This window comes from Balaenoptera borealis (genome assembly GCF_965194805.1).
Source record: "Balaenoptera borealis genome assembly, chromosome: 15".
Lineage (NCBI taxonomy): Eukaryota > Metazoa > Chordata > Mammalia > Artiodactyla > Balaenopteridae > Balaenoptera > Balaenoptera borealis.
The window spans coordinates 66,907,908-66,925,729 of record NC_138871.1 but is presented as its reverse complement, the minus strand read 5'-3'; the positions used below and the strand labels follow the sequence as shown (position 1 = coordinate 66,925,729).

The 17,822-nt window shown below is 52.6% G+C and overlaps 1 protein-coding gene and 1 long non-coding RNA gene across 2 annotated transcripts in view; both read left to right on the top strand.

The window, feature by feature from the left end:
- The window catches only part of LOC309611890, a 489,900-nt gene that overhangs the window by 78,808 nt on the left and 393,270 nt on the right, over positions 1–17,822 (top strand). The window lies entirely within an intron of this gene.
- Positions 52–17,822, top strand: part of EHD3 (EH domain containing 3) — a 31,492-nt gene continuing 13,721 nt past the window's right edge. The window contains exons 1-3 of the mRNA XM_082356786.1: positions 52–2,488; positions 12,163–12,339; positions 15,783–15,880. Coding sequence (XP_082212912.1) covers positions 2,262–2,488; positions 12,163–12,339; positions 15,783–15,880 — 502 coding nt within the window. The 5' untranslated portion in view covers positions 52–2,261. The remainder of the gene's footprint in view (positions 2,489–12,162; positions 12,340–15,782; positions 15,881–17,822) is intronic.

Sequence of the window (17,822 nt, the reverse complement as noted above, 5' to 3'; positions counted from 1 at the left end):
AGACATTTCTCCAAAGAAGATATACAGATGTCCAACAAGCACATGAAAGAATGCTCAACATCATTAATCATTAGAGAAATGCAAATCAAAACTACAATGAGATATCATCTCACACCGGTCAGAATGGCCATCATCAAAAAATCTAGAAACAATAAATGCTGGAGAGGGTGTGGAGAAAAGGGAACACTCTTGCACTGTTGGTGGGAATGTAAATTGATACAGCCACTATGGAGAACAGTATGGAGGTTCCTTAAAAAACTAAAAATAGAACTACCATACGACCCAGCAATCCCACTACTGGGCATATACCCTGAGAAAACCATAATTCAAAAAGAGTCATGTACCAAAATGTTCATTGCAGCTCTATTTACAATAGCCAGGACTTGGAAGCAACCTAAGTGTCCATCATCGGATGAATGGATAAAGAAGATGTGGCACATATATACAATGGGATATTACTCAGCCATAAAAAGAAACGAAATGGAGGTATTTGTAGTGAGGTGGATGGAGTTAGAGTCTGTCATACAGAGTGAAGTAAGTCAGAAAGAGAAAAACAAATATAGTATGCTAACACATATATATGGAATCTAAGAAAAAAAAAAAAAGGTCATGAAGAACCTAGTGGCAAGACGGGAATAAAGACACAGACCTACTAGAGAATGGACTTGAGGATATGGGGAGGGGGAAGGGTAAGATGTGACAAAGAGAGAGAGTGGCATGGACATATATACACTACCAAACGTAAAATAGGTAGCTAGTGGGAAGCAACCGCATAGCACAGGTAGATCAGCTCAGTGCTTTGTGACCACCTAGACGGGTGGGATAGGGAGGGTGGGATGGATGGAGACACAAGAGGGAAGAGATATGGGGATATATGTATATGTATAGCTGATTCACTTTGTTATAAAGCAGAAACTAACACACCATTGTAAAGCAATTAGACTCCAATAAAGATGTTAAAAAAAAAAAAAAAAAGATCCAGCTCGCGGTCAGACTTTCTGTGACATCTCCCTCATATTATCCAGGCAAAAAGAATGCCTCCTCCCGCTGTGCACCCACGGCCCTCTGCTCCTATCTCCTCTTTAAGGCCGGCCTGGGCTGGAGCTCCTGGAAGGGAGAGACTGTATGTGCTCATCTTGGTGATCAAGTTTGTAACCACAGTCACCAAAATTGTGCCATAGTACCGGTTCAGTACTTGTGGAGGTTTTGCTTGTTTTGTTTGGCTTTACTGGACGGAATGAACAAATGAATGAATGAATGAAAATGGTTTTGACTTCATCCTAGACCTAGCAAAAAGTTTGGGTAGTGACAGTTTTGGTCATTCGGGGCAAGCTGATATTGGGCTCTTCTTTCCATGCCCCAAGAAAAATATTCCCAAGTAATAGAGAACCTGTCATCCTAAGGAATTGAACTCAGCAACTAAAGGAAAGACTGTATCTAAGAGCAAGGAGAGCGTGAAGCAGGTCAACTCTGTCTTCGCAGCTGTCCCTGAGAGGGCGCTGTTCCCAAATCAAACCTCCAGTGGCCGGGAATGAAATACCAGACCGTTCCCGCCGGGCTCAGCATCCCTCCCTTTCCAGGCAGCAAGCGGTCGCGGGTCCCTAGTGGGGCGACTGCCCATAAACATGGCGGCGCCCTGCTCAGCTTCTCCCCGCCGGGGCCGCAGGGCCACGCCAGCCTTGCCAGTACTCGGGGACTTCCTCCGCGAGCCGGCTTCCTGCACGGTTGGCATTAAAACAGGCGCCTGGGGCTGCGGGCTGCGGCTGCAGATGCTGAGCTGTCCGCTGGGTGGGCAGCGCCCCCTCCTCCCCTGAGCCTCCCAGGCGGGCGGGAGCAGAGCCAAAGCATCTCTAAACTGCACCCGAACCAAAGCGGGAGAGAGCTGGGGGAGACCGGGGACCCCAGCATCTGACATTTTAATTGCAGGTTTGACTTTTTTCCCAAGATCGCAGCCCTCCCGCCCAGCCCAGATATTTTATCTCCCTCTGGCCTTGGTTGCTGGATGAAGCCGGGCCTGGGCTTGGTCCCAGGAGCAGGGGAAGAGCGCGTTCGCGGCCCCGCGCAGTCGCCCCAGGGACCCCCGAGCCCTGCGCCCCGGCCATGGTGTGGCTGAGCCCCGCGCTCCGGTGAGGCGGCGGCGCAGCTGCGAGCCCGGCGGACCCGCCCTGCAGGACGCCTTCCCCAAGGAACGGGGGTCGCCGGACTCCGCGCCCTCCTGCTGGGACTGCGCACCGGGCCCGAGAGGGCGAGCGGTGGCCGCGATGTTCAGCTGGCTGCGTTCCGATGACCGCCGCAGGAAGGACCCCGAGGTCTTCCAGACGGTGAGCGAGGGTCTCAAGAAACTCTACAGGACCAAGCTGCTGCCCCTGGAAGAGCACTACCGCTTCCACGAGTTTCACTCCCCCGCCCTGGAGGATGCTGATTTCGACAACAAGCCCATGGTCCTGCTGGTGGGCCAGTACTCCACCGGGAAGACCACCTTCATCAGGTGAGCCAGCCAGGGCCCCCGCAGCCCACCCAGCCGCCCAGCGCTTAGGCCCTCCGCTCACTTCCGATGTCCCCTCCTGCGTGGAGACAAGCGGGAAGTCTTCATTTGAAGGCTCTGAAGAAATCCTTGTGTGCGGGTATCCAAAGCTTACCCCACAATTTCATTGGATGGTCCCCTTCTCCGTCCTACCTAGTGCCTCTCCACTGCACTTAGCCCTTGGCTTTGGTGGTCAGTCTGAAGTGTTAAAATTCAGAGCCATCCCTATTCTTCCCATTTTATGGACGGTGAAACTGAAACCCAGGAAGCCCAAGTGAGAAAGCTCCTGGTCGCAAGAGTACCTTAGGCTGGTGGGGTTGTCTTACCCCCTCTCCTTGTAGGGACATACCCTTGATGGGCAGGACCACTTCCCTTGCCTTCTAAAGGCTTCAGCCACTCATCTGAGGTCTTTACAGTTGCAGCTGAGGAGGTGGGCTTGGCAGCCTGTGGCCCTCTGTCTGGTAGTTCCACTTGCCCTTCTTTTATCCGTTTCCTTCACTGAGCAGAGCTCCTACAGATATCTCTTGGAGACTGGCGACAAGCAGTGTCCAAAAGCAGAATGCTTTTTTCTTTTCCATTGATCTTAATGGCTCAGTAATCATATTAAAGTCTTTTGGAGGTGGAAGGGATATTGGCCATGGTCTCATCCAGCCCCTTGACTTGGCAGGTGAGGTAACTGAAGCATAGAGAGGTTAAATACATTGTTCAGAGCCATATAACAGGGTGGGAGGCTGACCTGGGATGCAGGTCCTGGATGCATGGGAGGAGATGGTTGGCTAAATGCCTGTAACTCTGAGGGTGAGTCATCCATCCCCTTGAATTACAGAATCCCTGGGCTGGAGGGATCCTCAGGAAGTCAGCTTGTCCACCCTGCGTTCAGAGGGGTCCATATATTGTCCACCAGAGTGATAAGGACCTTTCCTATCTTTAGAAGACAGGCTTCTCTCCAGTCTTCAGTCCACACAGCCTTCAAGGCCAGGCCATCTTCCTTGGCCTCATTCACAGCCCTGCAAGCTGTCGAGGGTGCTCGTGGCCCTCTGTGTTGAGAGTCAGGCTCGTACAGAGTGGTGATGTGTGCTGTGCCCACCGCCCCCAGAGTCAATGGTGCTCATCTCCTGTGGAAGGTGTCGAAGCAGGGGTGCTCTTGTTTCCATTCATTGACCAAGCACCTGCAACATGCAAAACACTGTGCTTTGTTTGGCGAGGAAAGCAGAAAAGTGTTCACAGTCTGGTTCCTGATTTTCTAGATTCAAATTTTCCCTAGCTCTAAGCTTTTAGCACAAGCCTTTTGGAAGCAGGGCATGTACCGTACTAACATGTCATGTCTGAATGGAACACCAGATGAGTTTTTCCTTGTGGGGTGGACAGCCTTGGACTCAGCAGCTTTGAGAGGCTGAGTGATTTCTGAAGTTGGGTACCCAGGGGGAATATTGGCTTTTGGATATCTTATATTGTTAGAACTACAAGGGCCCTTAATGATGAATCTAATTCTTTGCTTCTTAACTTTTCAAAAGGTCAGTACCTCCTTTGAAAATCTGATGAAATATGTGGACCCATCTTTAGAAAAATGCACATACATCCCAAATTTACATCTAATTTGGGGGGTCCAAGGGCTGCCTTGGCCCTTAGGGCAAGAACCCCTGATCTAATCCATCTCCCTTATTTTGTTAAACACCCATTGCTGCCAAAGGCACTTCAGAGCTACCTGGGTTCTGTTCACGGTTTCCTTTGTAACACGCATCCTCATCCTCCGCCTGGCCCGGTTTATGCCCCATGGGAAGCACAGGCCTTTTACAGGTGGCTCCTGCCCTTGCACAGCCTTCTGCAGCCCTCTGGACACACCTTGGTTATAATTCGTAGTATGTTATTTAGGGCTTCTTCTTCCTGTAGCACCAGCACTTACTACTGTGCCTTAGCTCCCTGGGGCCTTGCCTGGGGTCTCAGCTACAGGAGCTCCCAGTAGAGGTTTGCAGAATGGGAGGGGAGATGGGGAGAAGCTAGCGTCCCTGAGGGCAGGATCCTGGAGCAGCAGACGTGCCTCTTGTCTGAGACACTGTCCTGGCTTTGCCTGAGTCATGCTCGCTGTTAACTGGGTCTAAGAAAGTGGCAGAGCCAAGTTGCCATAGATTACTCCTTATCTGAGGGAGACTGGAAGGCCAGGAGAAGCAGATCCTTCCTCTCTCTTATCCTCCGAGTACAAGCGTTCTCCCTCCCCACTCATGTCAGTAACTGAATTTAGCTCGTGCATCAAACGCTGTCTCCCTCTGAGGGAGAGACTACCAGCAGGGGAGGAGGGGCTGCAGCACAGGGAAGCCCTCCAAAACCAAATTACATATTTTCCTTTCTTCTCATTAAATCCACTGAACAGCTATTTTTTTAAATTGGAAAATGCAGACAAGAATACATTTGAGGAAGAAGAAAAAAATGCCCCATCATCCCACGACTCGGGAAACCATTTTAAATATTTTATATATATATATATATATATATATCTTTCCCAGTATTTTTAGCTATTTTATAACACAGTTGAGATCATGCCATAATGTAATTTTGTATGTGGATTTATTTCACTTATGGCATGAGCATTTCCCGGGTAAATTAAAAAAATCTTTGTAAGCATTATTTTTAAGAGCCACATGATATTTCACTGCATGTATATGCAGCTATTCATTTAACCCATCTACTTCTTTTGAATGTTTGAAGTTGTTTCTAATTTTATTTTTTGCTATTGTAGAATCACTCTGAATATCTCTGTGCATAATATTTTTCCACATATTAGACTGTTTTCTCAGAGATTCCCAGAAGTGAAATCACTAGACCAAAGGTTGTACAGAGTTCTGGGGTTGTTTTTTTGTTTTGTTTTGGGTTTTTTTTTAACATTTTCTTACTTTTTAATCTTGGTATTAAGAGTCATATTTTTGAGTTGCTTTCCAAGAGGGTAGGCTGTTACAACACCCCTCCCCCAAAGCAAAGAAAGTTCCCCTTGGGGTAGCTAAATGCGCCTGGGTGCAGAGTACAGCCTGCCTTCTCAGCTACGCCCTCTCCCATCCCTGCTTCTTGTCTTGAACACAGCGATTCAGGTCTGTGTTCCGGCCTGAACCTGCGAGGGACCTTTCCCTCGGAAGCAGACTTGCCTCTTCATTCCCCGGCCCTTGGCCTTTTGCCACCTGAGTGTCCATCCACTTTCAGTTATATGTACTTGCCTAAGGGTCTATTTCTTGTCTCAGGAAGAACATACAGAAAAGGACATTCTTCTAACAACTAATTAATGTTCTATGACCTCTGCCTGAAATAACTTCCCTGGCCTAAGGCCCGGCAACCCAGGATAATAAACAATAAATTGGCCTGGTGGATGCTTCCTTCAACACAGGCTGCCTCTTCCAAGTACAGTAGCTCTGTGTCCTTCTGGCCTGACAGCCTTCCCTCCCTCCTCTGCTGTTTTTCTCCCTTCACTCTTCCTCCTGCTGGCCTGAAGCCTCAAGTCCCTCCTCTCTCTCACCGTTTGGCCCCCTGGTCATGGAGGTGAATAAGTGGCTGCCCCAGGGACTGCAAGGCCCAGTGTCCCCAGTGTCTGAGGGGCCGCAAGGGAGGCCTCGCTGGACCGCGGCGGCACTGGGTATGGGGCCCAGGGCTCCTGGAGCTAAGCTGCCTGGCGCTCCACAGGGAGATCTGAGCTGGTCTTGAGGATCGCCTGTGGCTCTTCTATGGCGTGACCCGGACTCTCAACTATGAATGAGCACATGGTGGGGTGGGCCAGTCGGGGGGGCTGCTCAGCCAGCCCTTTCGGCCTCCCCCGCTTTTTCAGGGGGCTCTCTGCATCCTCCCCCCAAGGTGACGCAGCATTTGCCTGTGGTTGTGCCCTCTCCCATCATCTCCCTGGCATCTCTGCTGCCCAGGCCTCATGGCGGCGTCACCACCCAGGAAAGATGATTCTCTGGAAAGCTGAAGGGCTAGAGAAGGGGCCATCCTTCCATTCCAGGTAGACCCACTGACCTCTGCCAGGCCCATCCTGCCAGCCACGGCCCCTGCAAGTCCTCACTCCTGTCCCCCCTCTGAGGTCCATGGATGTCCTTTTCCTGCCAGGGCTCTGATCTGCTGGTCCTTAAGTGGGACTAGGTGGAAACCCACCTGCCTCTTACAAGGCTTGAGTGTTACTCAAGGGAGCAGAGGGCCTAGGGCAGAGACACTGGGTCCACCTGCCTGAGGTCCGGCTTAAGATCTGCCTTGAGAGTCAGGAGTGGAGGTCATTGGGAGAAGGACCTCTGGGGAAGGGCTCCATCCCACTCCCACTGACAGCGGAACGCAGCCACGGAAAGAACACGGGCGGCCCAGCAGAACCCAGGCCCCACCAGTTCCCAGCCAAGAGGCCATGTTAGGAAGGTCTGACCTTTCTGAGCCTCAGTGTCCTTGTCTCTAACATGCGAATAGTGACACCTCATAGGGTCACTCAGGCCAGCCTGTCGCAGGGGTGGGCGGACAAGGCAAGGCTAGTGGGAGGCTTGACAGTCTGGCCGCCGGCCTCCTTTGTGCTGGGGTCACTTTGATCCCTGGTGGAGGCTGCTGCGCCCCAGGGACAGTGCAGCAGAGAGCTGACTCAGACCTCAACTCAGCCACTGAGTCCCCCACCTCCTGCCTCACTGTGTGTCCGTGGAGTGGCTTACGGTATCCCCGGAACCCCGAGAGGCTGACAGGACAAGCATTATTGTCTTGACCCCATTTTAAAGCTGAAGTACACAAGGCTTAGAGAAATCAAAGATACAGATATATATGGGAATTCCCTGGTGGTCCAGTGGTTAGGACTCCTCGCTTCCACTGCAGGGGGCACGGGTTCGATCGCTGGTCAGGGAACTAAGATCCCACACGCCACATGGTGCGGCCAAAAACACAGAAACAAAACAAACCGAGATACAGATATATAACACGAATAACCTATAACACGGGCAGCAAGTGATACGTGCCTTCTGCGTCTACCTGAAGATATGCAAATTAAGAGCTATGTGGATTTTCACAGAGGCGGCGAGGGCCCTGGATTTGGAGTCCAGGTAGAAATGCGCTGAGTTCTTACAGGCAGTGATGAGACATTTGTTTTCTCTAATTATTGTCTCTGCCAATGTGGGCGCATGTCTGGTGTAGCCTTTGCTTTTCCCAAACTCAAGTATGTCATCTCAAAACCTTCACTCTAACCCTCTGAGCTAGTTAGAAACCCAGGATTAGCCCCGCTCTATAAACTGGGGAAACTGAGGCAGTGGGCTCTTGAGGGTCTTGTCCAAGGTCATATCTGTGATGAAGCAGACACCCACCAAGGCGCATTCCCTAACTGAGCCAAGGCGGAGGGTCCAGCCAGCCCAAGGCCTCTGGTGGCACTTCTTGTGGCCCCAGGCCCTCTGTTCCTCGCCTTGGATGCTGCTCCAGCAGCAGGGAGGGTTGGTCCCGCTGTTGCAGAGATGGGTACACTGGAGACTGGGTTAAGATTCTTGGCTCCACGCCTTACCCGGGGTGCTTAGGTCACCAGTAATGCAAGCCACATGCTTAGATTGCCAGCCAAGCAGGACACCAAAAGATGAGGGAAATGTTAGGAAAGAGTTTGCTTAAGAAAAATATGAAGAAAAGTAGGCCTCATGGGTAAAATCTGAATTGCGTTGGACTTCCCTATACCCATTTTATGGTTTAGTATTTATCTTACATTGGATAGCAAGGAGTGGGGACCCAAAACTTTTCAGCTCTTTGGGCCTCTAAATATTTGTATTTGGCCCTGAACTCGGGCAGACTCCATCTCAACTTGCTCACCTGCAAAACTGAAATAATTCAGCCATCCCACAGTGCTTCTAGGACCGATTAAGTGGAATAATTCAGGGAAAGGTCGCCACCGGCCTTACAGCGGGTGCTCAGCCTGTCGGCCCCGCCTTATTCTCTTGCTTCCCCGTCTCAGCTGCTCCCACCCAGGCTTGAATTAACTTTTCTTTTTTTACACTGCCTTGGGAATGTTTTTGCCTGGCAACAGAGGCCAGCTGTATCACTCCCCATAGAGAAGCAGCCATGATATTCCTCAATAGGTTTTCCTTTCTGGACACAGTGGTGGCTTTGTTAAGGGGGCACTTGGGGCTGCAGGCCATACCCAAATGTCCCTGAGAATTTACCCAGCCCTGGGTTCTCTGCTTGGCCTGACTGCATCCCTGGACTTGCTGTTGGCTTCACTGGACTCTGTATTTCTCCAGACTCATGTGTGGTCGGCAAACCTGGGGTCATGTGGGTTTAGCCGAGGAGGCAGGACAGCAGTTCCAGCCTCCAGGCCCTGGCTGGGCCGCCTGAGGCTGCGGCTCCAGAACGTCCCAGGAAGTGGCCCCCGCTATGCTGGGGCACATCACCCTTTGCCTGCCAGCACAGTGCATCTCAGGGATGAACTCTGAGCCGCCTGGGTCAGGAAGGTACTTCCTCACTGCTGCTTGGCAGTGTTCAGGCTGGGCATTTTCAAGGGTGCCTCAGGCTGTTTGCTTCCACCCCTGTCTATTTCAGCTGTCCCTGAAGCCTTTGATGATATCCACCACCCTCCTTATGCCTCAGAATTCGCCCATGCCACACCCCCTGCTTGGGGCTTCTCACCCAGGCACCCTCTGGGACCGGTGCTCCCTGCACATGGGCCAAGCATGGGTGGGGTTTCCAGATCATGGTGTTGATTCTCGTGAAACTGCTTCAAGTCCCAAGAATATCCTTTTAGATCCAGTGGGCCTGGGGCCCGCTTGGGTCACCTGATAGCAACAGCTTTTGCTGCCACATCCCACCCACCGAGGCCGAAGTGTGAACCCCAAGGGCAGATGTTTATGGAGATGAGTAGTTCCTGGGTTTGTGGGCCTTGAAGCCTAACCTTGCCCCCAGGGCCAGCCTCCTGCCAAACCAGATTCTTTTGTGGCTTTCTTGCCCCACTTCTTCTAGTCCCAAGGGCGTGCTCAGCCCTTTTGCATTTCCTGATCAAGGAGATACCTCAGGCAGGAAGGGAGACAGCCACTTCTTCTAGTCCCAAGGGCGTGCTCAGCCCTTTTGCATTTCCTGATCAAGGAGATACCTCAGGCAGGAAGGGAGACAGCGAATGTAGTGGTTAGGAGCATGAGTGTTAGATTCAAATCCTAGCTCTGCTGTTTACTGACTGCATAACCTGCAGCAAATAGTTTAACCTTTATCTTCTCTTCTGTAAAATGGGATGGTGATCTAGGTCCTAGGTACTGGTTTATGTGCTTAAGGTCTGTAACTTATTTAACCCTCAGAACATCCGATGAGGTGGGTTCACCCATGAGGCCCATTTGATGATAAGGGTCATAGTGCTCACATCAGCAGAAACGTGACATGAAACGAGACAATTCACGGAAAGTCTAGAACAGTACCTGGCACATCACAGGTGCTTAATAAATCAGAACAATGATCTCCCATGTTACAGAGGAAAGTGCTGAGGTTTGCAGAGGTCGAGAACCTTTTGAAGGTTAGAGAAACCAGGTCTGCTGGCCCCAGGCCCTGAGGTTCCCTGTCTCTCGCCCGAAACCCTGAAGGAGGAGCGTCTGAGAAAGCATGAAGCGTCGTCCAAGTGCAGCTGTGGTGATTTTTCCTCATCACGATCCAGCTTTCAAAATGGTCGTCTGATGGGAGGAAATCCTGTCTTCACACCCAGCATGTGGGGCTGGGATCCTGGAGGGAGATGGGGGGCTTCCCAAGGCAACCTAAAACCCCCGGTGCAGGCGGGGTGGCCCTGGGCAGCGGCCCCTCTGCAGCAGCTCCCCTGCCAGCTCCTTGGGGAGGGAGCCCGTGGCAACCCGACTTGAACTGCCCTGGAAGCACAGAGTAAACTAACAGCTCAGGACACAGAGGGATGTCGATGAGCCGGAAGAAACCCCAGCCAGTGCCCCTGGCTGCCACGCGCTGGGCAGAGCAGACCCACCTTGGGGTGGCACAGGGTGGGCAGAGAGCATTTCCTCGGGGTAGAAGACAGTTGAAGAGAAAAGGATTTGGTGTTAGACTGATAAGGGTTTGGATTCCAGCGCCATCACGTTAAAGAGTTAATAGTGAGCTAATAGGACAGCTGTACTGAGGAAACCCTTCAAAGCCTGGGTTTCTTCAGTACAGCCGTCCCTTGGTAGTATCTGCGGGACCTTGGTTCGAGGACCCCACCTCCCACGCAGATGCTCAAGTCCCGTATGTAAAATGGCACAGTAAGGCCGGCCCTCCGGATCCACGGGTTCCACATTCTTGGATTCAACCACGGGTCCTCTGCGGTTGGTTGTATCCTCAGATGTGGAACCCGCGGATACGCAGAGCCCTACTGTACCTACCTATAGGGGTGCGGTGAAGCCAGAAAGAGATACGTTCTCAAAGTGATGAGTGCGATGTATGGCATGGACATGCTATTGAGCGTCAGTGGTGTTATCAGCATAATGACAGGGTCTAGAGCAGGTTGTCAACCCCGGCTGCACATCAGAATCAACTGGGGAGTTCCTAAAAAGGACCGGTCGCCAGGACCCCGCCCTGAGCCGGCGGGTCAGAACCTCTGGGCTGGGCCCCGGCACCGGCAGCTGGAGCTCCACGGTTGCTCCATGGGCAGCCAGCTGAGGACCGCTGGTCCTGGAGGTCTCAGGCTCTCTCCCCAGCCAGCAGCCTCTGACTTGCCATCTCTTCTCCTGAGGGCTCCTTGACTTTTCCTTCTGAGCGTGAACATTGGCCCGCAAGGTTTAGGGGGAGGGTCTTGGCACACGGTGCGGGCTCACCCAAGGGTCTGTGTTTGTTGGGCAACACACCCCTTAGCTCCTTGTCCATCATGGACCCTAGGACTCTTCTCTGGCCTGTCCCAGCCCAGGGCAGTTCTGGGCTCCTCCGCCCGAAGTCCAGCCGTAAGCTGTTTGGGCTCAAAGCTGTTCTGAGCTCCTTCCAAAGGGCCTGGTTGTCTTTCCAGCCTGTTCTCTTCATTCTGTGGCTCACCATGTGTTCTAAAGGGAGCTGTGGAGAAGGGCAGTGGCCTTGGGCTCTCACTGCCCAGGCCTGGAGCAGAGCAAAGAGAGGCACCTGTCCCCTGGGGCTACAGCCTGGTACCTGTGCTAGAGGGTGGGACCAAAAGTCTAGGGTGGGATGGACATCCACTTGTCATAGTGTTCCTGTCACACAGTTTGTATTATGTACGAGCTGTTTTTACATTAAGCGACTGACTAAGCAGATAAATAAATAAGGACCTATGAATGGCCAGCAGAGCCTATGGGTGATCTAATTCTAACCATGCCTGTGTGCAGGGACTTCGGCAGACTCCCTACAGCTGTGAAGTCTACAATATTCTGTGTAGGAATCAGTTTCAAGCCATGCTTTATTTCTGAGCCCAAACCTTGCTCTTCCCCGCGCCCCCTGCCCCACACCCCCAAGCACTGCTTCCTGGAGGGAAAAAGAGAAGGACCAAGAAGGACAGATTTGTTATTTTAAGTTCAACTGAAATCCCACCTCCTCCCAACTGTCTTTGGACTCCCCATCGGTGGAAATCTCTCCCTGCTGTGAAATCTCCTTGCTCTGGATCTGCCCCTCTGCCATGACTCACACCGTCCGCCTTGTGGTAGGCATGCGGTGTTGATCTGTGAATAGAATCCCTGCATCATGACTGTGTTCCCTTCTGCCAGGTACCTGCTGGAACAGGATTTCCCAGGCATGAGGATTGGGCCCGAGCCGACCACGGACTCCTTCATTGCGGTGATGCAGGGAGAGGTGGAGGGCATCATCCCTGGCAATGCCCTGGTGGTGGATCCTAAGAAACCTTTCAGGAAACTGAACGCCTTTGGCAATGCCTTCTTGAACAGGTGAGTGCAGAGGGAACACACACAGGCCTTGGGGGCTCTCTCTTCTTCTTGGAGTATGAGAGGTGAAAGGGCGGGGCAGGGTCCTGGGAAACTCTGTACCTTTTCCAGACCTGGACTCTCTCTTGGTTGTCCCCTTCTTGCTGGGAATGAAACCACCATTGATTAGGGATGCAGGAGCTGCAAACACTGAGCTGACTTCTCCCGATCAAGTTGGGGGAAGGGTTCAACTAGTAAAATCACATTTCTCTAATGTGTACCTCCCTCCAGTAAAAGCAGAGAGGGCTGCTCTGTGTAGTTCCCAGCTTTTGCCTAAACTACGGAAGGGCTTTGCATCCAACCGGAAGGAGACAAGGGAAGGTTCCTCTCTGTGCCTAGATATTGTTTTTACTTGGTGGCAGGAGCCCTGGACGTAAGGTAGAAGCCCTGGCTTTGAGCACTGACCCCCCTACTAAACTCACTCTGTGACCTTGGACAAGTCACCTCCCCTGGGACAAGTCAGCCTGCAGACACCAGGGCCACTGGGTCAGTGGAGGAAGCTCTAGAGACTGCTTGGCAAGCTGACCCAGGCCTTCCCATTATTCTGCTTAACTAGAATGCAGGCTGATCCCCTGGTCACGCTTGTTATGTAGATCCACACCACAGTGTTGCATCTGTATTGCATTTAAAATTTTTTAAACTACTTTCTCTAACTGAAGGCATTTAGAGTAAAGACTATGGGCTTTGGCTTCAGACCGACTTGGGTTCAAATCCTACCAAATAGCACCACGATCTTACACAGGTTACCTGACCGGTCTGTGTCTCACTTTTCTCATCTGTAAAATAGGATAATAAGTAACGTCCTCCTCCAAGGCAAGAGGACTTGGCGGAAAAGTTGGCATTTGAACCAGGTGTTCCATCATGAGTGAAATCACACTGAAAGGGTTAAAAAAAAAAAGGACATTCCAGGCAGAGAAAACTGAAAATATATATATATATACACACAAACATGACCTTGCTTCCTATTCTAGAGAAGATGGAAGCCCGTATCCATGGGTTCCCTGTAGTTGGTTTGTTTTAAACTGTCCGTAAAGGGAGTTTACCTGCATCAGTCCCGTCCCGTCCCCCCAACCCCGCCCCTGCCGTCCACGCAGCCTGCAGAGAGCTGAGTCCTCTCTTTTCCCCTCAGGTCTGCGCCCCTGCGCCCCCAACCCATGCATCCGGCCATCTGCCCAGGGACGGCTCTGTCAGTTACTCTTTCTGACAGCTCCCCCCCTCCCTTGGCTCCTTCTCCGCCTGGAACTATCTATCTGCTCTTGCAAGCCCTGCAGCAGGCCCTACTAGCCCTTACCGCCTCGCTTTCCTCTCGCAGCCAAGTTTCAGGGCTTCACCTCCTCACTTCTTCCTGTCCCCCAACCTGTGGAACATGGCCTCACCCCGTCACAGCTGCCCGTGTGAAGGTCATCTGCGACCTCTCAGTGACAAGCGGTGAGCACTTTCCGTCCTCACCTTACCCCATCTCTCTTGGGTATTGGTTTCTCTCAACCAGCAGCCCCTCTCAGCTCCTTGGCCCTCCTCCTGCCTCCCTAGCAGACCCTGGTCCCCTTGGTCTCTGGCTCCTATGACCTGGTGGCATCCTCAGCCCCCTGCCCTTCTCACTGCATGCACCCAGCCTGGGTGATACCTCAACCGCAGCCCTGGCCCCAAACACCAGCCGCCCCACGTACACGACCTTCTGGTCACCAAGTGACAGCAGCCCCGCTCAAGGTGGCTTCAGCAAAACGTGGAATGTATTGAGGAATACTGGAGTGTGCCTTAGAACCTAAGGACCCGAATGTGGCTGGGCCCCAGGCACAATGAAAACCATGGGCTTCGGCAGGGCGAGGGCTGTGCCATGGACTTTTCTGCCCCCGCTATCTAGCGCAGTGCCAGAAACACAGCACATGCTTCATAAATATTTGTTGAACTGAACTGGACATGCTGACAACCATCATATCAGACTGTGTCACTCTTGTGCTTAAAATGTTCCAATGGATTTTTACCGCCCTCAGTATAAAATCCACGTCTCTTAATGTGGCTTTCAAGGCCCTTGTGATCTGGCCCCTGCCTCCCTGTCTCGGCCACATCTCTAGGGGCTCCAGCCTTCTGGTTCTCGCTCAGTGATGAGTGCTCTCCTGGAATGGTGCCTGCACACACACACACACACACACACCCACACACACACACACACACTCCCTCACCCCCTCTTTTTCTCTCCCCGCCCCTCATTTCTGGGCTGCATTTACACCTGCTTCTATTAGTTTCCTAGGGATGCCAGAATAAATTACCGCGAACTGAGTGGCTTCAAAATAACTACTGACTCATAGTTTGGAGGCCAGAAGTTCAAAATCAAGGTGTTGGTGGGGCCATGCTCCCTCCAAAGCATGTAGAGGAGGATCTTTCCTTGCTTCTTCCAGCTTCTGGTTACTCCAGGCATTTTGCTTGTGGCAGCATAATTCCAATAATTCCAATCTCCCCTCTGTGCATGTCTGTATCTTCACATAGCTACACACACGCACGCACACGCATGTACGCTGGCTTCCTGCCCACACCCCTGTCCACCTGGCAAACGCTGGTCATCTTTTGAGGTCTCAGTTCAGGTTCTGCGTCCTCTGAGAAGCTTCCCGGACGCTCTTTCCCGGGCATCCCCAGCCTCGTCCCCTAACCTGCATCTCTGCAGCCACCTCACTGGTAGCAGAGGCTCCCTTCCCTGTCTGTTCTTGGAAACTCTGGGACCGTGAACTGTACCTGTGATGGTCAGACACCTTGCTGGCTTCCACCAAAAATGTCATTTAAGAGAGAAGGCTTGAAGTCAGAAGGATCTAGCTAAGGTTTACCAATTTGTATTTGGAGACTTTGGGATGTGATACTGGGAATATTTCCTGGAATAAGGCTTGACTGCTATCCTACTAGCAATGTTTGGTATTTGCACAGCCTTTTAGAAACCCAGATAAACGTTCCTTGGTGGTGTGCCCCACTCTTCGAGGCCAGCTGCAGTGCCGCCTCCTCCAGGAAGGCTTCCTTCCACCTTGGATCTTCCGAGCCCTTCACTTGACCTCCCTTGGGGGCGCTGCTCCCATCGCACCCATATCGTGGTTGTCCTTATGCATGCCTCTGCTCTTCCACCAGACTGTGCTCCTTGGGGGCAGGGATCAAGGGCTGGACATCCTGGTGTCCCCGACAGCAGGGGCTCACAAACCTAGGCCCACAGCTGCCTTAGGACCACCCCGGGAGCTTCCTCAAAGTACAGATCCTGGGCCCACTACTGGGGCTGAGTCTAGCTTGGAGCTGGGAGTCTGCACTGGAAGGCGGCCGGGCTTCAGAACCTCTGCCCAGGGCAGGAGAGGTTGGCATGGGGCTGAAACGAGGGTGCCTGAGAGGCAAGGACAGGACGGCGGCTCACCACGGGTCTCCTCCCACCCCTGCAGGTTCGTGTGCGCCCAGCTGCCCAACCCCGTGCTGGAGAGCATCAGCGTCATCGACACGCCGGGCATCCTCTCCGGGGAGAAGCAGAGGATCAGCCGAGGTAAGTGAGGCAGCTGGTAGGGTTGGCTCTGACTCTGTGCTGTGTTCTTTCTGGTACGTTCTCTGGCTTGCATACCAGGAGAGAGGCTCCCGGGGCCTTGCTGTCTCTTGATGAGCCAGTGCTGCCTCGTGTGCTGTGTGGGGTGGTCCTAGGCAAGGGTCAGCAGATGGGCTTGGGTCCACTGCAGCTCAGGAGACGGCTGGCCTCGGTCTTCTCATCTGTGAAATGGAGACATCAGCGTCTGCATTATGCACCTCATCGGGTTTCTTCATGGGCCAGACCCTGGCTTGCTTCTGAAGTTCCGGCTGCCCCTGCCCCAGGAGCTTGCAGCTCTGCAGGGGAGACAAGTGCCTGCCAAGGACTCCAGCCAACAACGTGAGGATGACAGTGTGCTCTGGGGCGTGAGAGTCGGGAGCTGGGTATGTGAAAGCCCTTGAAAACTGCTCATTCCAGACAGATGTGGGTAATTGTTCACTGAGGGAGGTTGCCGGCATGCGGGTCGGGAGATGGAACTCGGGAGCCAGACCACCAGCGTCCTGAGCCTGCCTCTAACACTTCCTGGCAGGGTGACCTGGCGGGTTTCTTTCCTTCAGCTGGCTCATCTGTAGAGTAGGGGACATAATTCTATCTACCTTCTAGGGTTGTTTGAGGATTAAAAGAAATAATACAGGTAAAAAGCCTCCTGCCTGGCACATAGCAAGTCCCCAGCAAACATGAGGTGCTATAGACCATCATCATCATCACCATCACTGGTTTTTTCCGAGCTCTAAATTCCTAGATGGATACTGTAAAAATCTTGAAACTACAGCTCCCGGCTCCCCTCCCCCAGCCTCTCCTGCCACACCATGCTGTGTGCCCCAGGTAGCCCCCAACCCTTTCTGCGCCGCATGCCATATTGCTGGGAAGAAAAGCTGATGAAGCCACAGCCACCCCAGTCCTGGAGCTAGGAGCTGGGAGTTGGGAGCTGGGCAGGAGCCAGATCGGCACTCAGAGGGCAGCTTCCGGGAAGGGGAGGCTTTGGACTGGCAAGAGCTCTCTGAGCAGCAGCCAGGACTCTGCCCTGAACTGACCTTAGGTGACTGTCTGCCTTCCTCCTGCACGTGCCTGGGGTGAGGTGCATGTATGGTGGTGCAAGGGCGAGGGGGGCAAAGAACCCACGGCCCTGGGGGGAGGAGCATCTCCTTCTGGCCTACCTGCCCTTTGTAAGCACCCTGGCACCCTGTTCAGGGCCCTGTGGTCCGGGGGAGGGTGCAGCGTGGGTGGCTCTCTGTCTTGTTTCTATTTGTTTCCCTAGATACTCCCTCTCTCCTGACCAGTCTCTAACCTCATGCCGTAAGTCTTCCTCCAAGTTCATCCTGAGTTTAGGCCTAAAGGGGATTTACTGTTTCACACAAATAGCCTGTATCTCCTCGAGGAAGGCTTGGAGAGCAGCCAAAATTCTCCACCTGAACTACCCAGGGGGTGGGGGCTACACAAGGCTAGTGCAGCCTGACAGGTGGGTCCAGAGAGGATTCCAGCCTTCAGGGATTCCAAGGGCACTGGACTGGGAGTTTAGAGCATTGGGTTTTAGAACCTGTGGGTCTCCAGAGGTCACATTTCCCCCCTGAGCCTTAATGTCCCTGTGCATAACAAGGGGTAATGATACCCATCACATGACCTCGTGAGGTCCACAGATGGTAATGGAAACACAGACATCAGCTCTGGGTCTGGATCACAGTGAGCTCCCTTCTTTCCTCTCTATCTGCCATCCAGGGTCACCCTGTTAAACAACCCCAGGTTAATCTACGTGAATGGCCTTCCTTGCAGTTGTGCAGTGCACAGCCTATGCAGCTGTACGTGGCAGCCCTGCTCCTAGGGAGTCCTGCCTTCCTCAGCTTCTGTTCCATTCCATTCTTTTCCTATCCCTCTACCTTTTCTCCTGACTTTATCTTTGGACCTCAGT